The sequence below is a fragment of the Hyla sarda genome, chromosome 2 (genome assembly GCF_029499605.1).
Source record: "Hyla sarda isolate aHylSar1 chromosome 2, aHylSar1.hap1, whole genome shotgun sequence".
NCBI lineage: Eukaryota > Metazoa > Chordata > Amphibia > Anura > Hylidae > Hyla > Hyla sarda.
In genome coordinates this window covers 54,562,307-54,587,833 of record NC_079190.1, presented here as the reverse complement: position 1 = coordinate 54,587,833, position 25,527 = coordinate 54,562,307, and the positions used below count along the sequence as shown (strand labels likewise).

Sequence of the window (25,527 nt, the reverse complement as noted above, 5' to 3'; positions counted from 1 at the left end):
AGTACTTATGTACTACAACATATCTCTAATATACTTTTATTTTTATTTTTTTCATTAAAAAGGTTTAATTTACATTTAAAATCGGCTACTGAAAAAGGACTGATTTTGGAGTGGCAATCAGTCCTTTTTCAGTTAGGCTGCACTCGCTCCCTGCCTGTCAATCAGACAGGCGGGAGCGAGTGCATTGGCTCCCCGGCCACTGGCTGGGAGGCCACTCCTCCCGCACATCGCCGCTTCGTTGCCGCCGCTGTCCCTGCACGCCCGCTGCCGGACTCTGCAGTAATTGCAAGTTAATGAGGGAACGGGGTATGCGGGGCGGGGGGAGGAGGGAACGGGCTAGTGCCGTAGCGGGGGGGAACGGGCTATCAAAAAAAAAATAGGATGGTGGGAGCTACCCTTTAAAGGAGAAGTATTGTACAGAAAAATGTATCCCCTATTCGAAGGAACCCCCTGCAATCTCCTGCTGAGACCCCGGCTCTCCATGGGAACAGAGTGTGTCGACTCCCGCACGAACTGTTAGCAGACATGCCCCCCCCAATGTATTTCTATGGGGGAGCTGGAGATAGCCGAACACTGTATCTCCAGCTCTTCCAAAGAGATACATGGAGGGGGCGTGTTGGCCGCTGCTTTGTGCGGGGGTCAACATGCCCCATTCCCGGGGAGAGTCGGGGTCCCGTGCAGGAGGTTGCAGCTGGTCCCATCAGTCAAACCCCCTGCAATCAGGCACTTATCCCCTATTCTTTGGATAGGGGAGAAGTTGTCCTGTGCGATAGTTCTCCTTTAATAACAAGAGCACTAAGACAACTACACTTTCTGTTATCAAGCCATTGCCCTCTTCCAACCCCAGAGGATTTCCTTGGTTTCTGTCACAGACACTCTTTGTGATCAGCAGTTTTCACTGGGGAAACTGTAAACAACTATATGAATTCAAATAGAGAAAACAGACATGGTCACACATGAACCTTGATCTAATGCTTCTTAGCAACATTTATTAAATTAACAGGTCATTAGTGTACTTTATGAACATGATGTGTAAACCGCCAAGTCACGGCCTCCTGTAAGTAGTGGGTCCTTAACATCTCTAGCATAAAATGGAGTAGCACTGTGCGGTGACCACCACCGCCGCAACACCAGTGCGCACAGTAGGAACGACCCACTGGCTGAGAAGCCCCAATGCCACTCAAACCAGTCCCAGGGCTGCATCGCCCCACAGGCACAGCGCCGCTGCAGCAATGGACGCCGCACAGCACCACACCCGTGTGAACAAGGTGTAAAAGCTCAGTTACCATGTGCTCCCAGTCAGAGACTGGGAGGCTGCCAGAAAGGAAAGGGCCCTGTGCAGCTTCCTGCTAAGTTATATATGCCTGGGCTGAGGGGGAGGGGCAGAGTGCAGACCAAGTAAAAACAATTCTCCATTTGAATTCACATTGTGTTTTCTATCTCCCTGACATGGTGAGTGAGCTTTTACACCTTGTTCACACTGGTTTGGTGCTGTGTGGCGTCCACTGCTGACGCGGCGCCGTGTCTGTGGGGAGGTACGGCCCTGGGACTGGTTTGAGTGGCATTGGGGCTGCTCTGCCAGTGGGTCATTCACCCTGTGGGCACTGGTGTTGCGGCGGTGGTGGTCGCCGATCAGTGCTACTCCATTTTATGCTAGGGATGTTAGGGACCCGCTACTTACAAGTGGCCGTGACATGGCTAGTGGGCTTACACTTCATGATCATAATGTACACTAATGACCTGTTAGTTTTATTAATGAGGCTGAGAAGCATTAGATCAGTGTGCATGTTGTGGATGTGCTACCATGTCTGTTTTCTCTATTTAAAGGGGTACTCTGCTGCTCAGAGTTTGGAACAAACTGTTCCAAACGCTGGAGCCTGCGCCGGGAGCGCGTCATGTCATAGCCCCGCCCCCTCAATGCAAGTCTATGGGAGGGGGTGTGACGGCTCCCGGCTCCAGTGTTTGGAACAGTTTGTTCCAAACGCTGAGCACTGGAGTACCCCTTTAAGTGAACAACTATATATTTACCCTGGAGCCACTGCAGGGCGAACATAGTACTACATGCAGGCTATTAAAATAAATGGAAATCTAGGCTGGGTCCACCAGAGGTCTTAGTTAGAGATTCTTCACTATGGCTGAAATATTGGAGTTGGACATAAACCACAGTGACACTTAGTCCCCTATACTTTTCAGTTCCTTCAAAAAAAAAATTGTTTAGACATAAGGTTGACAATTGTATGCCAGACACTTTTTTGGGGCCTGAGTCTGCTTGATAGAAACCTATGAGTACTTTACAGTATTCAGGGGTGATGTGTGCATTAAATCAGTCTATTGTTGCCTGTGAGCTGTCACTTCAGGTTATGGTGTTGTTTAGTGAGATTCATTCAGTCTTTTTTTTTTTATTTACTTTACAGTTGCCATCTTCCTAAGCTTATTTATGGCCACCAAACAAAGCCTCTCACCATTTCAGTGCTATTTATTCAGAAACCCTGTAGAGGACGAGGACACTGGATCTGGATTAAAGGTTGGTATTATCTTCTGTTTGGTTCAGAATCAAACACTAAAGCACCCAATTTCCCTTTCAGCCCAAAAGTCGGCTAGGCATGCTCTGTGACCTGCGCAGCTGTCATCAGGCAGGGAGGGAAAGTGTGTGAACTGTGACCTTCATCTATAGTGAATTGCCTGATGCCATATTATCTATATACTGGTGTTACCTTTTACTGTAATACTGTTTGTGATAAGTAGGCTTCTGAAAAGTTGTTTCCATAGAACAGTAAGTTTTAGCTCATTGTTAGGCTTAGTGGCCAGACTTTAAACTGCAAGATTTTAGGACTATTTTATAATATAGATAGTAGAGTGATAATTAGAAAGAAAACACCAAAAAATCTTGGAGAAAAATATTTTCTAACATAAAAACTTGATATAAACAATAGGCAATTTTCTGATTAGATATTCTCTTAGAAGTGGCCCTAGGGCTGGGCGGTATACCGGTTCATACCGAATACCGAAATTTTTGGGCTTCACGATATGAATTTTCCCCATACCGCAATACCGGTTGGGCCCCTCCCCCTTGGGAATGAATTAATTATCAGCCCAGCGCAGCGTTGTCCCCACATCGGGGAACTAATCATATGTGACCCGCCAGCGCTGTTCTGCTCTCCCCCCCCAAATCATGTGACCCGCCAGCGCTGGCCGGCTTCTTACATGACAGTGGACTCAGCCTATCACTGTCCAGGGCGGGACATCGCTCCGGCCGGTGATAGGCTGACGGCTGTCCGACGTTCCAGTCCCAAGGAACAGCGTGAGGCTGATGTAGGGAAGTTAAAATTTATTTTCTTTATCTTTTGCAGCCCGGGCATAGGGATACAGCATACAGCAGTGGTCTCCAACCTGCGGACCTCCAGCTGTTGCAAAACTACAACTCCCAGCATGCCCGGACAGCCGTTGGCTGTCCGGGCATGCTGGGAGTTGTAGTTTTGCAACATCTGGAGGTCCGCAGGTTGGAGACCACTGGCGTACAGTATAGAGTTCCAGCGCCGGCAGCCCGGCATTGCTTGCGGGGGACATATGTGGGCATTGCTTGCGGGTGACATATGTGAGTAGTACCCCGCTGGGCTGATAATTAATTGGGAGGAGCAGAACAGCACTGGCGGGTAACATGATTTGGGGGGGGGAGCAGAACAGCGCTCGCGGGTCACATGATTTGGGGGGGATGGGGTGAAAGAAATACCGTTATATACCGTGGAACCGCCATAAGTTACAAAAATACCGTGATACACATATTTGGTCATGCCGCCCAGCTCTAAGTTGCCCTTCAGTTACAATTTTTTTTTAAATATTTTGCAGAGAAATTTCAAAAGTTCTGATCGATGTTTAGACCCCCCCCCCCCCCCCAACCCCAACCCCAACAACAACAATCTTGAGCCATGAGAAATGTACAGGGATTCACTCCCTGGCTTGCTGCCTTTTCCTTCTCACTGCACAAGACAAGCTCCATTGTAAGTCTATGCAGTGAGTGTCATGCAGTGAGATGGAAAACGCAATGACCCAGGGAGTGAAGTGCATTTTGACTTGTCAAAATTTTTCTCTAGTTGCAGGGACACTTTCAAGCAAACTAGTTTCAGGAAACTTTTAAGGATACGCTGTCATGTGTATGTACTATTTAGAGCCATTATATGATTTCTGTATGGCAATTTTCACCATTTTTCTAGTCTACAGGCTTTAGCTCTGAATTTCAGTTTATTTCAGCAGATTTTCAGTTGATTTTCAGAATTGTGATGTGAGTGGAGCCTAGCCTTTACAATATCTCCCATCAATTGAATACACAGAAGAGAGTATCCTGCCCCCTTATATATCTATAGCACACCCTTAGAAGCTGCAACATGGAGGACATTATTGACCAGCACTTATCAGTGTAAGCTGGGAGTCAAGCCCTGGGCTGAGCTATAACACTACAAGCTGCAGCCTCTCTGTCTCTATTGAATCATGAAGAGGCATTTTCTCTGAATACATATTACAAAGCTTCTTACATTAACTTTGAATTATGCAAAGTTTTTTTGAAAATGTAGTGCTTTTTAAGAAGTTTTAGAATAACTCTTAGTCTAAATATTAATAATCAATTTGCAACATGATGGCAAGAATCACTGCTGTGCAACATGAAGATCATGGGCTCCAATCTTAAATATTTAAAACACGTATCTGCTAAAGGGTTACTCTGGGGAACTAAACCCATTGCTCACCATTTCCCTCTCATCAACCTATTTAGCTCTCTAAATATCATTCATTAGCTATATAGAGCAGTTTCCCCTCTTTGAAGGGAATGACATCATCCAGCCATCCACTTTTTCCAAATGTTTCTATGAAAGCAGCCCCCACCCTCCTGAGAGCCACAGACCATGTGGTTTTGCCCTGCACTGATGAGTCATGCTCCCTCTAGTGCTGAGAGCTGGGAGGTGTGTCCAGCCTTAGCAAATCAAACACTGAATCTTTCACAGAGTAAGAGGGTGGGGTCCGCTCTCAGAGAGTGAGCTAGCTGGCAGAGCAGAGCTGCAATGATTTCTGGGAGATGTAGACAAAAAGGAGGGAGGGATGGCAAAGAATATCAAGCAGCCAGAGAAGACAACAGGGACCACAGAAGCCATGCATATCAGGCAAGATGGTTCACAGGCAACATATCCAGTGTACTGGCTTTGGAGCTTTTTTTTTTTTTAGTATATATATACTTTCCTGGAGTACCCCTTTAAATAAGATTATACATAATGATAGTTATAGGCCATTTAAACCTAGTGTCACCCATGTGGCTAAGATGCAGGATAATGTTATTGGATGATCTCCAAACGAATCTGATAATTTAGAAAATCTTATTTATTCTGTGACTATTTACAGTATTTATGTATCAACCTAAGGTGATGAAAGCCATATACTGAACCCTGCATTTATTAATGTTCCCATTCTGAAAATAATGGTCACTTTCCCTGCATCCTAAACCTTCAAAGGCATATGACCAGTTGATACATATCCGATAATATATGCACAAAGAGCAGACACATGTAATACCTATATGGTTTAGGTGCAGAATACTTCCAGTGCTTGACATACCTGAAAACAGAAATTTCGAAAGCAGAACTATGACGACCACAAGGACCAGTACGTCAGTGCCGAGACCATTGAGGAACTTGAACACGGGAGATAGCATGACAGCAGGGTTTACAAATGACCAAAGTTTCTATAAGGAACTATACCTCAGCTATTTCTGAAAGACCATATTTATTGGAGTTTATAGCTAAAGCCATTTTTACTCATGGTAACCAAATTCAGCTTTTATTTATAAAAAATATTCAACGCTGCTTGGCTTCTTTAAATTGGTACTCCACTGCCCCAGCGTTTTGAACAATTTGTTCCGAATGCTGGGTGCTGGTTGCGGGGGTCGTGACATCACACCTCGCCCACTCTATGCAAGTCTATGGGAGGGGGCATGGCAGCCCACACCCAGCTACCCCCGCAGCCCGCACCCAGTGTTCGGAACATTTTGTTCCAAATGCTGGGGCAGTAGAGTACCCCTTTAATGTCAAAGGTAAAGCAAGCCCTAATGGGAGTGAAGGGGTGAGTCCAGATGAGTCCAGGATCTGATCGATCCCTAGAATTAAGGAGCAGAAGAACTAGGCTGCACATACTGGGCCTCATTTACTAAGTGTTGGATTTTTACTAGTGTGAAATGTTGTTTAAGACTTGTAGGATTCCACCCTATTTACTATGGGGATTCACAGGAACATTTTTTGACCAGCTTTTTCTAGGTGGAAATTTCCCGCCATTTATTTACAGGATTTTCTGTGAATTCAACAGTAAATAGGTTGGGTTGTGAAACCACACCCTTTTTTGAGCCAGCCACGCCCCTGTGCAACAGTCTATTGGAAAGTATCTCACAGAAATCCAGCTTGTTAGGGCATGCACCAAAAAATTATACAAAATAGCTGTCCTTTAGAATTAAGAAACCTGTCTCTTTAGTGCCACATATAATTGTATAACGTGTATCTAACCCCCTAACCTTTCAGCTCTCCTGATCTGTCTGTTTTAGTAAATAGTTCCATTCCCTTATAATATAACAATTCTGGAGTATCGTTTGTTATAGCTCTGTATTGTGTCATTCCTATTATTCCTCTAAGATATTTATGAATACTGTATACTGGTATATACAAAAATCTCAGTACTCACAAGAGGCACTGCCACCAACATAAAATATTGATATGTTACCTCTACTATATGTCTTTTAAAAGTATTGGTTTTTACCTTATAATTGGCCATTGAACTTTCAGCCACTAGATGTCCCCATACAGGCTAATTTAATATTCCCTTTCTGGCCTTAAAATCTAGGTTCTCACCTGTTATCTGGGTCCCTGCAGCCGATGCTGTGAGAAACACTCAGAGTCAGCAAGTGAAAGCTGACACAGCTTGCTCATGGACAAGCCCCCCTAAGGAGAGGAATGCAGGGGAAGTGAGCAGCCAATCAGGGCTGTTATCTGGTCAAACACAGATAAAAGTGACAGGAACATGATCCTAATTACAGTGGGTTTATTTATGTTATTTTCCTTGGTAACAGGTACTCTTTAAACAATACTTCAACATTAAATCGTGAGTGGCGAGAATACTGTATATATTATTTGGAAGAATTTTGTTTGTGAGCATAACGTGGGTTCCGAGTGCCAACCTCCCCATTCTATTGCTCTGTCCCTACACACTGACTTAGTCAGTACTAATAGGAAAATATCATATTGTGCAGGAACACACCACTTTTTAAGGGGTACTCCAGTGTTTAAAAATGTATCCCCTGTCCAGTTATACAAACAAATAGAAAAAATAGGAATACATCAGCTCATCGCACCAGAAGCAGATTCATGTTTTGACGCTTTCTCCTGGAGAGCACGGAAAGATCGGAGCAGGCCGACTCCTGGACAATGGAAAACAAAAAGATGATGGACTTCCAGCTCCTCCAAATGGTATGGCTAACAACACGGCTAAAACATTACTTTTACTGTAATCATTAAAATTCCATGGATGTCAACACAAAAATAAAGATAAAAACGCTACATAATTAAAGTTATGGTTATGTAGCGTTTTTTATCTTTATTTTTGTGTTGACATCCATGGAATTTTAATTATCACAGTAAAAGTTACGTTTTAGCCGTGTTGCAACCCATACCATTTGGAGGAGCCATTGTCCATTGTCTTTTTGTAAGAAATATGTTAGCAGGGGGTCTGATCGCTGGGGCCCCTGTGATCTCCTGGTGGGGCACCAAATCTCCCTGCTGCATGGGGTCTGCACACACTCTATGTATTCTTTATGGGAGCACTGGAGATATAAGAGTGCTGTGCATCTGCTACAATCAGGTACTGTGCCTAAAGTGGGAAATCCATCGCTATGAACAGACACACAGAGCTACCCAGCCACAGCAGGGAGCTCGCTATTCTGCATGCTGTCGGCGCATCCGCAGCATGAAACAATATGCTGTGGATGAACAACGTGTGACCATAACCTTAAGATGTAGCAGGAAAAAGGAGTGACACGTAGCAACTCGCCACTTCTATAGAAACTTGTTTAATAGTGCAGGTTGGCGTACAGCTGACACATAACAACGGGAACGGTGTGCAGGGAGGGCTACACGTGGCGGGGGGAGCTCTAGACGCTGGATCCTATTTCGCGTCCAGTGAGGCTTCTTCCGGTCCTAGGACCGGAAGAAGCCTCACTGGATGTGAAATAGGATCCATCGTCTCGAGCTCCTCCCGCCACGTCTAGCCCTCCCTGCACACCGTTCCCGTTGTTATGTGTCAGCTGTACGCCAACCTGCACTATTAAACAAGTTTCTACAGAAGTGGTGAGTTGCTACGTGTTACTCCTTTTTCCTGCTACATACGAATGTACTTATCTTCCATACACGTAGAGCACAGCACTTCGCCGGTCGGGAACGGATAGGTCTCATTACTCCGCCACAGCATTGAGAGCCATTAGTCAGCTGTGCCAGGTCTCTCTGCCTCTTTACTACAGACATAACCTTAAGATGGTTTTCCCGAGATGACAACTTATCACCTTTCCACAAAACGAAGTTATCCATGTTCAGTGTCAGTCCTTTCACTGGGTTTTGAGGAAACATCTAAATCTCAGCTTTAGACTTAGGAGTCCAATGGAGGCTTCTGTCATGGCCCACACTAACTGTGAAGTTTATATATCACCAAGAATAATTTTAATCAACTTTGCATTAAAAAATAATAATAATTATTGTTGTAACTTTATTCAGCAATAGTTATATTGCGGAAGGTAGAGTAGACTATGCACTTGTTTTATACTGGGGCTCGTACTATATTATTCATAAATTACCCTCACCCTGTATACATTTTCATATTCTTGATAGAATAGATTATTATTTTTATTACTACATTTTATCTTACAGTATTCCTCCTCTTTTAACAAAGCTACAAACCTGAACTGTTCATGGACGTCACATAACATTTACAATGCAGGTCTGACAGTGGAAGTGAATATTTTTGAATCAATAAAACTGAATGTACTTCAGAACATAAGCAAGTCGGTAACATTTGTCTGGTTGCAGAAGAAGAACAATATCTCTCATGTTGTGAATGGCTCTAGGAACAGGTAAGGTAAATGGTTGTTAGGTGATCTATACAGTGAAATCTCCCTTAGCGGACACCTCCCAACAGGGGACAAATCATTCCCAATAGTGGATACGGACACACCCAATTGGGGACAAAATACTCCCATTAGGGGACAAAACACTCACATTAAGGGATAAAACACTCACATTAAGGGATGAAACACTCCCAATATTGGACAACCAGTCTTATGTGCCGGCCCTACCTTGTACACAGGGTCGCCGTCAGGGGGTACAGCCAATACCCCAGTAAAGGACCCAGACCCCCGCTGCACCCCACTGCAGAAGCCCCAGCACAGAAGCAGAAGACCGATGTTTCAACAGTGGTCTCCTGCTTCTGTACGTCCGCCGGCCACTTTATTTCTTCTGTCCCAAATAATCCCCCCCCCCCTTTATTACCCCCTGTGCCACATCATTTCCTCTTGATCCTCCTCTGTGCTATTTCCCTGTGAGTGTCCGCTATTGGGAGATTCTACTGTATTTCGTAACCCCCCTCTGAAGAGACTATTCCCATCTCATTAAGTAGTAAAGACCGTAAAGTAATGTAATGTCCTACAAATACTGTATATTATCTATTTATGAGATGGGAAAACCCCTTCATCCATAAACAGTTCTCTCTGAGCTCAGCCCGCGCTAATGGCCACAAGGCCATGCCAGTTTAGCCCAAGCAGAACTCTGGGTTAAAGGCAGGGGAACTGTTAATGCCTACACAATCGGAAGCAGGATTTCTGCTGCAACGGCCTGAGTTGGTGAGGAGTCTGACCCCAGCAGTTTAACCCCTTAATGGAGAACTTTTTTTTATCCCTTATGGCTTTGGGCTTTCGGAACAAAAATAATAAACATCAACTTACTTTCCACCTATCCCACAGGTCCACCAATATCACAGCCCCAGTCCTCTTCTGGCTTTTGGTGCCCGACACGTAACACTGCGGCTCAGCTCATCGCCAGCCAAGTGATGTGCCGCCTCGGCCAGTGATACACTGAGCACCAGTGTCATTTAACCAGTCCAGGCCCGGCCTTCTTCCTGGTCCCTGGCCTGTTACATGACACTGCGGGTCAGCATATCACCGACCGAGGCGGCACATCACCCGCGATTCGCTGAACCGCAATGTTATGTGTCGGATCCCAAATGATGGGAGAGGACTGGGGTTTGGAAAATAGGACGGATATATTGATGGGGGCCAGGGGGAGTTCCAGTAGGTAGGTTAATGTTTATTATTTTTATTCCGGCAGCCCGGGCATAAGGGCTGAAGAAAAAGTTTTCACTGGTGTTCTTCTTTAAATGTTGTGGTTAAAGGGGTACTCCAGCCCTAATAAATCTTATCCCCTTATCCAAAGGATAGGGGAATGTCTGATTGTGGTGGTTCCACCGCTGGGGACCCTCGGAATCTGTCATTGCTCATCCACCTTTGTGAGCTCTCCGCAGCGCTGGAGGCTCCGAGTGTGTAGTGTGACGACCATGGGCCTGTGGTTGTCACGCTACACACTCGGAGCCTCCAGTGCTGCAGAGAGCTCACAAAGGTGGGTGAGCAAAGACAAAATTGCGGGGGTCCCCAGTGGCAGGTCCCCCTTTGGATAGGGGATAAGATGTATTAGGGCCGGAGTACCCCTTTAATATCATCCTCAGCATGTAATGTATTTGGTAGGGCAGTCTGTCAATGACCAGGTTCATATGTTGCAGTTCGTAATATGAGGCCTTTAGCCATATACTGTTCTAAGGGGCATTGGAAGGGGTGATTTACCATAGTGATTATAACATGGAAACATGGGGGCAGACATGCTATGGATTTCAGTAGTTGGTGCTTTGAGCAAATTGTCTGTATTTTTTATTTTTTGGCTTGTGACTCAGATCTGCAATAACCTAGAAATGGTTATGCAATTGGATTTGTACTACAAAAAAGGATGAGAAACATTATTTCGATAAGACCAGTAGGGGTTGGTTAGTTTCTGTGATCTTCATTGCTTATAGATTATCACGATGTACATTCATCTCTACATCTCTACAATATAGCACTCAGCGTGTTATCCTCAGCACAGTGCTGTATTGGAATCATTGTCAGAAATAATGCATTTTCTTTATTTCAGTAGCCATATTTGTTTGGAACTGGTAAGAGCCACCGAAAGACAAGCTGGAATATATGAGCTTTTGATACAAAGTGAAAACTCCAACTACTCCATATATTTTGAAGTGAAAATAAGAAGTAAGTGAATCACTTAGGTGTCACTATTATATAAGAACTAAAGCTTATCAAAGGCTCTAAAAGTGAGTTTGTTCTCCTAAAGGACTTTCTCAGAAAATGGTCTTCCTCATTAGTAGAGTGGGGATCAAAAGTTTGGGCACCCCAGGTAAAAATGTGTATTAATGTGCATAAAGAAGCCAAGGAAAGATGGAAAAATCTCCAAAAGGCATCAAATTACAGATTAGACATTCTTATAATATGTCAACAAAAGTTAGATTTTATTTCCATCATTTACACTTTCAAAATAACAGAAAACAAAAAAATGTCATCTGCAAAAGTTTGGGCACCCTGCAGAATTGATAGCATGAACTGCCCCATTTGCAAAGCTGAGACCTGCCAGTGTCATGGATTGTTCTCAATCATCATCTGGGAAGACCAGGTGATGTCAATCTCAAAAGTTTTAAATGCCCAGACTCATCTGACCTTGCCCCAACAATCAGCACCATGGGTTCTTCTAAGCAGTTGTCTAGAAATCTGAAACTGAAATAGTTGATGCTCACAAAGCTGGAGAAGGCTATAAGAAGATAGCAAAATGTTTTCAGATGTCAATATCCTCTGTTCGGAATACAATTAAGAAATGGGAGTCATCAGGAACAGTGGAAGTTAAAGCAAGATCTGGAAGACCAAGAAAAAATACCAGACAGAACAGCTCGCAGGATTGTGAGAAAAACAATTCAAAACCCACGTTTGACTGCACAATCCCTCCAGAAAGATCTGGCAGACACTGGAGTTGTGGTACACTATTCCTTTTATAAAGAGATACTTGTACAAATATGGTCTTCATGGAAGAGTCATCAGAAGAAAACCTCTTCTACGTCCTCACCACAAAAATCAGCGTTTGAACTTTGCAAATGAACATATAGACAAGCCTGATGCATTTTGGAAACAAGTTCTGTGGACCGATGAGGTTAAAATTGAACTTTTTGGCCGGAATGAGCAAAGGTACGTTTGGAGAAGAAGGGGTACAGATTTTAATGAAAAGAACCTCTGTCCAACTGCTAAGCATGTGGGTATATCAATCATGCTTTGGGGTTGTATTGCAGCCAGTGGCACAAGGAATATCTCACGAGTAGAAGAAAAAAATGGATTCAATAAAATTTCAGCAAATTTTGGATGCTAACTTGATGCCATCTGTGAAAAGGCTGAAGTTAAAGAGAGGATGGCTTCTACAAATGGATAATGATCCTAACACACCTCGAAATCCACGGGGGATTAATTCAAGAGGCGTAAACTGAAGGTTTTGCCATGGCCTTCACAATCTCCTGACCTCAACATAATTGAAAATCTATGGATAGACCTTAAAAGAGCAGTGCGTGACAGACAGCCCAGAAATCTCAAAGAACTGGAAGACTTTTGTAAGGAAGAATGGGCAAAGATACCTCAAACAAGAATTGAAAGACTCTTGGCTGGCTACAAAAAGTGTTTACAAGCTATGATACTTGCCAAAGGGGGCAGTACAAGATATTAACTCTGCAGGGTGCCCAAACTTTTGCAGACACCATTTTTTTGTTTTCTGTTATTTTGAAAGTGTAAATGATGGAAATAAAATCTAACTTTTGTTGACATATTATAAGAATGTCTAATCTGTAATTTGATGCCTTTTGGAGATTTTTCCATCTTTCCTTGGCTTCTTTATGCAAATTAATACAAATTTTTACCTGGGGTGCCCAAACTTTTGATCCCCACTGTAGCTAGGCCATCCGTGCCCCCTGGTCACTAAGGTTAGATTTCACCACTGTATGCCCTTATATTCTAATACGTGCTGTGCTTTCTACATAACTACCAAACACTTGTTTTTGCTATATGATCCTCTGATACTGTTGATGCTTCTGACTACTCTTCTGTCTTCTGATGGTGTATGATTAAGACTTTTCACAACATTTCTGTTGCCTGCACACACTACATTTTCTCCTTATACTGAACTGCAATATCTCTGTCTACAGGGTGACTTAAACCATACAGTAAACAATGCCCCTACTACATGTCTGGAAGTGGGACCCCCTGGCATCTTACCACTCCTAAATGTATCTGCATTCTTAGTTCAGGATACACTTGAAAAATATAGCAGAGCAGGGAACCATTTGCCCCACCATTCCTTGTAGTAGGTATAACGCCCCATGGGTGTGGATCCACTGTGCCATAAATGGCAGCTGTCCAAGCAGACAGAAGGGGCAAACTGACACTAAGATAGCATCATACGAAGCAGAGCTGAATTAGGTGTATATAGAAGAAGCTGTGAGAACAGCTAGCTACGATGGCTACAGGTGCAGGTTGGCTGATACAAATAGAATGATACATAAATTTAGGTGCACTACTGTGGTAGATGTAGACAGTAACATATGACTAACCCTCAAAATGATGTTAAAATTGAGACATTAGCCAGTATATCCTTTTATGAAGGACAAACCTGAGCCCGCACACCAACGCGAAGGTTTCTCAAGTGGCACGGGACCTAACACTAAACCTACCTGTGCCATATGGGCAATACCAGGGCCAGTGGGCAATTACAGCGGCATTAGGTCCGACTCACAGCCTTCTCCAAGTTCACTCCAGTGTGGCTAAGCACACATACAATGGGAGGAGGGAGGAAGGCTAGGAGCCCCACCCAAGTTTCAAATGGCAGGAAATTCTCAACCCCAAATGCAGTTGTGCATTTATGCTGGGGGAGCAGATCCTGCACTTGGGGTCCATTGCTAAGGGCAACCCCCAGCATAAAATTGCATTCAATGGGGGATGGATCTGCTCCCCCAGCATAAATGCACAACTGCATTTGGGGTTGAACATTTCCTGCCATTTGAAACCACCTTTTTTTCATGTTGTTCATATCTTATACTTGGAGGTGTATAAACTCCAAATCTAATGTGCCTTAATCACTATTATAAGCAGCATTTAGGTGCACCTGTGAGGCCGGCAACATATCAGCCTACTTGGGTGCGGCTCATATCCTTCCTCCCATTGTATGTGTGCTTAGCCACAGTGGAGTGATCTGGGAGCAGGCTGTGAGTCGGAACTAATGCCACTATAATTGCCCACTGGCCCCTGGTATTGCCCATACAGCACAGAAAGGTTTAGTGTTAGGTCCCGCACCACTTGAGAAACCTTGGCGTTGGTGTGCGGGCTCAGGTATGTCCTTAAAAGCGTTCCCTTGTATGTTCCTAGCCTGTGTTCCAGACCTCCTGCCGTTGCCCCTGACTACGATCCTTGCTGCCTGCCCCGACCTTCTGCTACGTCCGACCTTGCTTCTGTCTACTCCCTTGTACCGCGCCTATCTTCAGCAGTCAGAGAGGTTGAGCCGTTGCTAGTGGATACGACCTGGTCACTACCGCCGCAGCAAGACCATCCCGCTTTGCGGCGGGCTCTGGTGAATACCAGTAGTGACTTAGAACCGGTCCACTAGCACGGTCCACGCCAATCCCTCTCTGGCACAGAGGATCCACCTCCTGCCAGCCGGCATCGTGACAGTAGATCCGGCCATGGATCCCGCTGAAGTTCCTCTGCCAGTTGTCGCCGACCTCACCACGGTGGTCGCCCAGCAGTCACAACAGATAGCGCAAGAAGGCCACCAGCTGTCTCAACTGACCGTGATGCTACAGCAGCTACTACCACAGCTTCAGCAGTCATCTCCTCCGCCAGCTCCTGCACCTCCTCCGCAGCGAGTGGCCGCCTCAGGCCTACGACTATCCTTGCCGGATAAATTTGATGGGGACTCTAAGTTTTGCCGTGGCTTTCTTTCACAATGTTCCCTGCACTTGGAGATGATGTCGGACCAGTTTCCTACTGAAAGGTCTAAGGTGGCTTTCGTAGTCAGCCTTCTGTCTGGAAAAGCTCTGTCATGGGCCACACCGCTCTGGGACCGCAATGACCCCGTCACTGCCTCTGTACACTCCTTCTTCTCGGAAATTCGAAGTGTCTTTGAGGAACCTGCCCGAGCCTCTTCTGCTGAGACTGCCCTGCTGAACCTGGTCCAGGGTAATTCTTCCGTTGGCGAGTACGCCGTGCAATTCCGTACTCTTGCTTCAGAACTTTCCTGGAATAATGAGGCCCTCTGCGCGACCTTTAAAAAAGGCCTATCCAGCAACATTAAAGATGTTCTGGCCGCACGAGAAATTCCTGCTAACCTACATGAACTCATTCATCTAGCCACTCGCATTGACATGCGTTTTTCCGAAAGGCGTCGGGAGCTCCGCCAGGATATGGACTTTGTTCGCACGAGGCGTTTTTTCTCCCCGGCTCCTCTCTCCTCTGGTCCTCTGCAATCCGTTCCTGTGCCTCCCGCCGTGGAGGCTATGCAAGTTGACCGGTCTCGCCTGACACCTCAAGAGAGGACACGACGCCGCATGGAGAATCTCTGCCTGTACTGTGCCGGTACCGAACACTTCCTGAAGGATTGTCCTATCCGTCCTCCCCGCCTGGAAAGACGTACGCTGACTCCGCACAGAGGTGAAACAGTCCTTGATGTCAACTCTGCTTCTCCACGTCTTACTGTGCCTGTGCGGATATCTGCCTCTACCTTCTCCTTCTCCACTAAGGCCTTCTTGGACTCCGGATCTGCAGGAAACTTTATTTTGGCCTCTCTCATCAACAGGTTCAACATCCCAGTGACCAGTCTCGCCAGACCTCTCTACATCAATTGCGTTAACAATGAAAGATTGGACTGTGCCGTGCGTTACCGCACGGAACCCCTCCTAATGTGCATCGGACCTCACCACGAAAAAATTGAGTTTTTGGTCCTCTCCAATTGCACTTCCGAAATTCTCCTTGGACTACCCTGGCTTCAACACCATTCCCCAACCCTGGATTGGTCCACAGGGGAGATCAAGAGTTGGGGTCCCTCTTGTTTCAAGGACTGCCTTAAACCGGTTAGCAGTACTCCTTGCCGTGACCCTGTGGTTCCCCCTGTAACCGGTCTCCCTAAGGCCTATATGGACTTTGCGGATGTTTTTTGCAAAAAACAAGCTGAGACTCTACCTCCTCACAGGCCTTATGACTGTCCTATTGACCTCCTCCCGGGCACTACTCCACCCCGGGGCAGAATTTATCCTCTCTCTGCCCCAGAGACTCTTGCTATGTCTGAGTACATCCAGGAAAATTTAAAAAAGGGCTTTATCCGCAAATCCTCCTCTCCTGCCGGAGCCGGATTTTTCTTTGTGTCCAAAAAAGATGGCTCCCTACGTCCTTGCATTGACTACCGCGGTCTTAATAAAATCACGGTAAAGAACCGCTACCCTCTACCTCTCATCTCTGAACTCTTTGATCGCCTCCAAGGTGCCCACATCTTTACCAAACTGGACTTAAGAGGTGCTTATAATCTCATCCGCATCAGAGAGGGGGATGAATGGAAAACGGCATTTAACACTAGAGATGGACACTTTGAGTATCTGGTCATGCCCTTTGGCCTGTGCAACGCCCCTGCCGTCTTCCAAGACTTTGTTAATGAAATTTTTCGTGATCTCTTATATTCCTGTGTTGTTGTGTATCTGGACGATATCCTGATTTTTTCTGCCAACCTAGAAGAACACCGCCAGCATGTCCGCATGGTTCTTCAGAGACTTCGTGACAATCAACTTTATGCCAAAATGGAGAAATGTCTGTTTGAATGTCAATCTCTTCCTTTCCTAGGATACTTGGTCTCTGGCCAGGGACTACAAATGGATCCAGACAAACTCTCTGCCGTCTTAGATTGGCCACGCCCCTCCGGACTCCGTGCTATCCAACGTTTTTTGGGGTTCGCCAATTATTACAGACAATTTATTCCACATTTTTCCACCATTGTGGCTCCTATCGTGGCTTTAACCAAAAAGAATGCCAATCCTAAGTCATGGCCTCCTCAAGCGGAAGACGCCTTTAAACACCTCAAGTCTGCCTTTTCTTCAGCTCCCGTGCTCTCCAGACCTGACCCATCTAAACCCTTCCTATTGGAGGTTGATGCCTCCTCAGTAGGAGCTGGAGCGGTCCTTCTACAAAAAAATTCTTCCGGGCATGCTGTTACTTGTGGTTTTTTCTCTAAGACCTTCTCTCCGGCGGAGAGGAACTACTCCATCGGGGATCGAGAGCTACTAGCCATTAAATTAGCACTTGAGGAATGGAGGCATCTGCTGGAGGGATCAAGATTTCCAGTTATTATTTACACCGATCACAAGAACCTCTCCTATCTCCAGTCTGCCCAACGGCTGAATCCTCGTCAGGCCAGGTGGTCTCTGTTCTTTGCCCGATTTAATTTTGAAATTCACTTTCGGCCTGCCGATAAGAACATTAGGGCCGATGCTCTCTCTCGTTCCTCGGATGCCTCGGAAGTAGAGCTCTCTCCGCAACACATCATTCCTCCTGACTGCCTGATCTCCACTTCTCCAGCCTCCATCAGGCAAACTCCTCCAGGGAAGACCTTCGTCTCTCCACGCCAACGCCTCAGAATCCTCAAATGGGGTCACTCCTCCCATCTCGCAGGTCATGCGGGCATCAAGAAATCCGTGCAACTCATCTCTCGTTTCTATTGGTGGCCGACTCTGGAGACGGATGTTGTGGATTTTGTGCGAGCCTGCACTGTCTGTGCCTGGGATAAGACTCCTCGCCAGAAGCCCGCTGGTCTTCTTCATCCTCTGCCTGTTCCCGAACAGCCTTGGTCTCTGATTGGTATGGACTTTATTACAGACTTACCCTCATCCCGTGGTAACACTGTTGTTTGGGTGGTCGTTGATCGATTCTCCAAGATGGCACATTTCATCCCTCTTCCTGGTCTTCCTTCTGCGCCTCAGTTAGCAAAACAATTTTTTGTACACATTTTTCGTCTTCACGGGTTGCCCACGCAGATCGTCTCGGATAGAGGCGTCCAATTCGTGTCTAAATTCTGGAGGGCTCTCTGTAAACAACTCAAGATTAAATTAAACTTTTCTTCTGCTTATCATCCTCAATCCAATGGGCAAGTAGAAAGAATTAACCAGGTCCTGGGTGATTATTTACGGCATTTTGTTTCCTCCCGCCAGGATGACTGGGCAGATCTTCTGCCATGGGCCGAATTCTCGTATAACTTCAGAGTTTCTGAATCTTCTTCCAAATCCCCATTTTTCGTGGTGTACGGCCGTCACCCTCTTCCCCCCCTCCCTACTCCCTTGCCCTCTGGTGTACCCGCTGTGGATGAAATAACTCGTGATCTTTCCACCATATGGAAAGAGACCCAAAATTCTCTCTTACAGGCTTCATCACGCATGAAGAAGTTTGCTGATAAGAAAAGAAGAGCTCCCCCCATTTTTTCTCCCGGAGACAAGGTATGGCTCTCCGCTAAATATGTCCGCTTCCGTGTTCCCAGCTACAAATTGGGACCACGCTATCTTGGTCCTTTCAAAATTTTGTGCCAGATTAATCCTGTCTCTTATAAACTTCTTCTCCCTCCTTCTCTTCGTATTCCTAATGCCTTTCACGTTTCTCTTCTTAAACCACTCATCATCAACCGTTTCTCTCCTAAACTTATCTCTCCCACTCCTGTCTCCGGTTCTTCAGACATCTTTCCTGTAAAGGAGATACTGGCCTCCAAAAAGGTCAGAGGAAAAACCTTCTTTTTGGTTGACTGGGAGGGCTGTGGTCCTGAAGAGAGATCCTGGGAACCTGAGGACAATATCCTAGATAAAAATCTGGTCCTCAGGTTCTCAGGCTCCAAGAAGAGGGGGAGACCCAAGGGGGGGGTACTGTTACGCCGAGCGCTCCGGGTCCCCGCTCCTCCCCGGAGCGCTCGCTACACTCTCGCTCCCGCAGCGCCCCGGTCAGATCCACTGACCGGGTGCGCTGCGATTCCGCCTCCAGCCGGGATGCGATTCGCGATGCGGGTGGCGCCTGCTCGCGATGCGCACCCCGGCTCCCGTACCTGACTCGCTCTCCGTCGGTCCTGTCCCGGCGCGCGCGGCCCCGCTCCCTAGGGCGCGCGCGCGCCGGGTCTCTGCGATTTAAAGGGCCACTGCGCCGCTGATTGGCGCAGTGGTTCTAATCAGTGTGTTCACCTGTGCACTCCCTATGTATACCTCACTTCCCCTGCACTCCCTCGCCGGATCTTGTTGCCATTGTGCCAGTGAAAGCGTTCCCTTGTATGTTCCTAGCCTGTGTTCCAGACCTCCTGCCGTTGCCCCTGACTACGATCCTTGCTGCCTGCCCCGACCTTCTGCTACGTCCGACCTTGCTTCTGTCTACTCCCTTGTACCGCGCCTATCTTCAGCAGTCAGAGAGGTTGAGCCGTTGCTAGTGGATACGACCTGGTCACTACCGCCGCAGCAAGACCATCCCGCTTTGCGGCGGGCTCTGGTGAATACCAGTAGTGACTTAGAACCGGTCCACTAGCACGGTCCACGCCAATCCCTCTCTGGCACAGAGGATCCACCTCCTGCCAGCCGGCATCGTGACAGTATTATTCTAAATGTTACACATCCACACTTTTCATCGGGTTTAGGATGTCATTGTAGCACTTGTAGTCTGCTGCAGGCATCCCCCCCCCCCCCCATTGTATGCATTTTATGCTGGGGATTGCCCTTAGCAATGGACCACAAGCGCAGGATCTTCTCTTTGGGGTTGAGCATTTCCTGCCATTTGAAACCACGTTTTTTTCTTGTTGGCTGAAACAAGCTGCAAGCAGACAGGAATCAAGGTAGACAATCCAAGTTCATACATAGGAGATGCAGGTCTGAGTCCAAGGGATGTGGCAAAGGCAAAGTCAAGTATACATTATGGGATCAGCAGACAGACTTCAAGTCAGGCAGACAGGCTACAAAGACCTTAGCAGTGCCGGATACAATCCAAAATGCTATGTTGCTGAAGCCTGGAACAGCAGGTGTGGCAGATTTATAAATGCAGTGCCTGGCAGGGATTGGAGGAGGATCCAATAGGGAGTGCACGCTTGCTCTATAAAACTCAGCCAGTGCTCGTGCACAGCCCCTATTGTACAGAGCAGAAACTGCAGCAAGAGACACACCAGAGCAGGAAGATCAGAAAATACAGCAGACACATGGCACAGAAAATGTCGCCCAATACTGCTAAGAATCAGGGCACATGATACGCCGGTGGTTGCCAACCAGCAGCGTTACAGTAGGCAAGTGCATTTTTATTTTCGAATACCCTTGAAAGGAGGGAGCCTTTTGTGCAAAAGAGAAGCACACCACTAATGGTTGCAGCACCCACCCGGCACACTTAGAAATTGGTGATTGTGCTTGCAGGAAGTGATGCGCTTCAGGTGAAGTGCACGCTTGGACTTCGGGTGTACCTCACCTGAAATGCTTCATTTCCTGTTCTGCCTTGTCTTATTGTGTGTCTGCAATGGAACAAACTCCAAAACATTTCTATGCAACATGCCACATTGACTTAAAGGGTAATCCTGCACCGTGCTATGACTAGGCCTTATCCGGTGAGCTAGAGCTGTCTGTGTGTTCATCTTGTGGACAGCATTGATTCACATTAAGGTACTTTTATTGATCAAGAAAAACTCCTTTAGCAATGTTCAGGAGACAGGGCCCAGGAATGATTCACACTAAGATAAAAATCTATAATCTGGAACTGCGTCAGTGGCTGGATAAATAGTAGTACCGATCCATTCATACAAATAATAACCGTGTTCTACTCTTCTACGTGCATAAAAGAGTTGCATGCTGTCATATACGGCATATATGAATCATTGACTATGAGGAGTCAATTAACAATTAAGAAGTAATTTATTATTTATGTTTATTTTCAGGCAGACCAAGAAAACCTTATTTTACACTAGGACACAGTTATATGAACTGCTTCTCTGGGGGCTATCCAAAACCTGTTGTATATTGGACATCATGTGGTTCAGAGGATGACAGGTATGAGCAGATGTCGTAAAACATTAAACTACTTTTTTGTGTTCTTCTAATACATCTGTAAGTTTACAGAATAATGAAGAAACAGTATACCAAAATAGTCATGATAGAGTGTTCACCATTAAGATCATTGATATATTGATATATAAAGACTGTTGCAGCTAGATTAGACTCTGTTCACACTAGTGTTATGGCTTCTGTGTGTAATGGCTATGACACCTGGGATGGATCCACTTGAGAATGGATACCAACAAAGCCTGACTGACCTCACTGGCCTATGATGGGGTCTGTCTGGTCATGGGTTTAGTGTGTGTGTGTGTGTGGGGGGGGGGGGGGTCCTGCAGACTACATTGTGATTTAAATGAATATGTATATATAATAAATTATATAAAACCAGTCCTCAAAGATAGTGAGATAAAAAGGAGATAAAATGAGCGAGAAAAAGGTGATGTGGAACCAAATAAATGTAAAATCAATAAGTTAAATGTCATAAAATAGATACTGAATACATAATGATAGTAAATGAAAGAAAATGAATAATATAATAATAAAAGACCTGAATCAAGGATAATGCAGTAAAATAATACAATATAACATTTATTCACAAGATAATAACTTACATCTGGGCACCTTGCACCAGATGTTAATAAGATATAAAGCAACCACCTAAAATAAGGCAAAAAAATTTGGAAATGTCCAAAAATAAAATGGTCCGGTGATATAGTTCAGAAATAAAGTGGTCCGGTAATGCAGTTCATGAATGATATAATGGAGCAGTTCAGGGAGCGATATGCAGATAATGTAGGTTTGATAATACTAGGTAGTACCTGTATGCCAATTTGAGTGGTATCACTTACTGGCGAAGTGCAGCCGGCATCCTCAGGAGTAGCAGTCTCGCGGTGAGGGTTTCTGTCGGTGCTGGCACGGCGTGGTGACCGGCCTTTGTGATCGATGGTGATCCCAGTAAAGTGGATTGGATGGGTCCGGCAGAGACAGGTTGGCACGGGATAGTGTCTGGCCACATGTGGAGTATCGTGGATGAAGAGGTGATCGCTCACCCTGGCGTCCTTGTGTCCTAAGGAGATAGGTTCGACCATGCGGTCCACAGAGGTCCCAGAAAAAGGGGTCTGCAGCGCTGCCAAAGCCGAGGTGGGCTTTAAAAGTAGTATGAGGTGGTTGCCGTAGGTAATGGGTATAAGATCAAGGCTATACGCGTTTCAAGACTACTACAAACCTACATTATCTGCATATCGCTCCCTGAACTGCTCCATTATATCATTTCATGAACTGCATTACTGGACCACTTTATTTCTGAACTATATTACTGGACCATTTTATTTTTGGACATTTCCAAATTTTTTTGCCTTATTTTAAGTGTTTGCTTTATAAATGACTTTTTAATATTACATCTATTTTAATATCAATATCTTATTAACATCTGGTGCAAGGTGCCCTGACCAGATGTAAGTTGTTATCTTGTGAATAAATGTTATATTGTATTATTTTACTGCATTATCCTTGATACATGTCTTTTATTTTTATTATATTATTCATTTTCTTTCATTTACTATCATTATTTATTCAGTATCTATTTTATGAAATGTAACTTATTGATTTTACATTTATTTGGTTCCACATCACCTTTTTCTCACTCATTTTATCTCCTTTGGATCTATTTATGTCTTTATTTCACTATCCTTGAGGACTGGTTTTATATAATTTATTATAATATACCTATTCACTTTACTAGGTCTTTTGGGGATTTAGACCATTCCAGTTAACCTCGGAATAGTATACCCCAGTGAGCTACACATACCCTTTTACATTGTGATTAAAAACATTTGCCAAAAAACAGTAATGTATATTACACTGATGCTGTTCCTGTTGCTCATGCACTTTACCTGTATTGTTAAGCAGTGATAACCTATAAGAATGTGTACAATATATATATATATATATATATATATATATATATATATGTATGTATATATATATATATATATATATACATAATGTGTGTGTGTATGTGTGTATATATGTATGTATATATATATATGTGTGTGTATATGTGTGTATATATATATATGTATATATATATATATATATATATATGTGTGTATATATGTGTGTATATAGGTATATATATGTGTGTGTGTATATATATATATATATATATATATATATATATATATATATGTGTGTACCGTCCTTGCTGCCTTATATTTTGTCCTGTACAGCTACTAGTTACATACGCAATTCTGATTTAATAAATAAGTTCAAAGGGGTCCTGGATGTTATAAATATAACATTGATATGTTATATTGGTATTTTATATCAAAAATATAATATTGGTATGAATATTTTTTTAATTGTGAAGAACATACATAAATAAAATATAAGATTGAAAGTTTTTACAAAGTATGAGTAGACATAAGTAATATTACAGGCTATGTATACTAAATTTATGGGTACCGAATGTTGATCCAGGGATTTATTCTGATGCCATATTGGAGTCAGGAAGGAATTTTTCCTCTGTCATGGGACAATTGGCATCAGCCTCATAGGTTTTTTTTAAGCCTTTCTCTGGATTAACACAGGAGGGTTTTAGGATTCTTTTTAACCTTTTTAAACCCTGCTTCTCATAAAAACCATAGGGACCTTTAACTAGATTATAAGATTTGTCAGATGCTAGTGTGGTGAGCCACGGGGTGTGAGGTGTAAGGGGGCAGATGGTGTTGCCCAGGGGTAGATGGTATTAACCCCTTCATGTTTGTGACACCAGGGCGTGGTTTGCCTATGTAACCACCCAAAGGTAGTACCGCTAGTCCTAGGTCAGGCAAGGGAAATAAAGAGTCCAAGGCCAGGTTAAGGGTAACAGTAGCTTTTACTGAAGTTAGACAGGTGTTAGTCTATACAGTTCCAGTATCCCAGAGAGGTGGCTAGTGACACAGAGACCTTGCAGGCTTGCTGGGGCATGCAGTAGGTAGACTGACTATAATGCAGGCCACGGTGACTAGACGGTAGACTTGACTTGACTCACTTGATGACTGACCATTAGATGACTTTGGGTTACTTGCAACTGACAGGTGGCTGCAGACTTTAGGCTTGAGGCCTCCAATGGCTGGACACAGGCACTGGGACAAATGACCTCAGCAGGAAGAGAATCACAAGAAAGGGATTGCAGCTCCTCCCTTCCTTATAAAGGGGGGCTGTGCAAGGAACCCATAGGTTACTAGCGAGGTCACCTCGTCACTGGGGTTCTCTAGGTAACCATACAGTCATATGACTTAAACATGTAACATAATCATGTGACTAACAATACAGGTCCTTTAACCCCTTCCCGCTATTGGACGTATGCATACGTCCAGGCGAATTACACGTTCGCGCAAATGGACGTATGCATACGTCCAAGCGATCTCCTGCTCTGCCGCGGGCAGCGCAGGAGATCGCGGGTGGGACTCAGCTGTCAATCACAGCCGGAGTCCCACCGTAGCTGCCGGGGCCGCGATCGCGCCGGTCCCGGCAGCATTAACCCCATAGATGCCGTGATCAGTTCTGATCACGGCATCTATGGTGTTTGCAGGGGGAGCGCTCTCCCCCTGCCCATCAACGGCGGCTCCGCGATAAAATAAGGGGGATCGAGGGTGTCCAAGACACCCTCGATCCCCCTTGAAGAGATAGGAGTGAGGTGGCAGGGTTGACACCCCTCCTATCCCTGCTATTGATCGGCCGAGCGACCGACCAATAGCAGACTGGGGGCGGGGGGTTAAAGTTAGGTTCCCCCCGCTATGCCCACCCATCTGTGTCCGGGCACAGCGGGGGGAACCGTGTAGTAGCGGCGGCGGCAGCGGCGATCACTTACCCGGCGGCGGCTGTGATCACGGCGGCGGTGGAGGTGAGTATGACGCCGCGTGTCCGGGAGTCTGTTGCCTAGCAACATCTGCAGGGCGACAGTTTAGAGAGTGCTCTCTAAACTGTCGCCCTCCAGATGTTGCAAAACTACAACTCCCACCATGCCTTGACAGCTGTTTGCTGTGTTGGCATGCTGGGAGTTGTAGTTTTGCAAGATTTAGAGGGGTTCAGGCTAGAGATCACTGACAGTGGTCTCTAAACTGTAGCCCTCCAGATGTTGCAAAACTACAACTCCCAGCATGCCCAGACAGCAGTTTGCTGTCTTAGCATGCTGAGATTTGTAGTTTTGCAACATCTGGAGGGCCACAGTTTAGAGACCACTGTCAGTGATCTCCATACTGAACCCCTCTAAATCTTGCAAAACTACAACTCCCAGCATTCAGGAACAGCAAATGGCTG

General features: G+C 45.3%; 1 protein-coding gene across 5 annotated transcripts in view; it reads left to right on the top strand.

Annotated features, from left to right (window-relative positions):
* Positions 1–25,527, top strand: part of FLT3 (fms related receptor tyrosine kinase 3) — a 142,254-nt gene that overhangs the window by 47,711 nt on the left and 69,016 nt on the right. For 4 of the 5 annotated variants that reach the window (XM_056561826.1, XM_056561822.1, XM_056561825.1 and 1 more), the window contains 4 exons: positions 2,415–2,524; positions 8,943–9,145; positions 11,247–11,362; positions 21,108–21,219. In XM_056561826.1, coding sequence (XP_056417801.1) covers positions 2,438–2,524; positions 8,943–9,145; positions 11,247–11,362; positions 21,108–21,219 — 518 coding nt within the window. In that variant the 5' untranslated portion in view covers positions 2,415–2,437. The remainder of the gene's footprint in view (positions 1–2,414; positions 2,525–8,942; positions 9,146–11,246; positions 11,363–21,107; positions 21,220–25,527) is intronic. The other variant, XM_056561823.1, reaches the window with a different exon arrangement.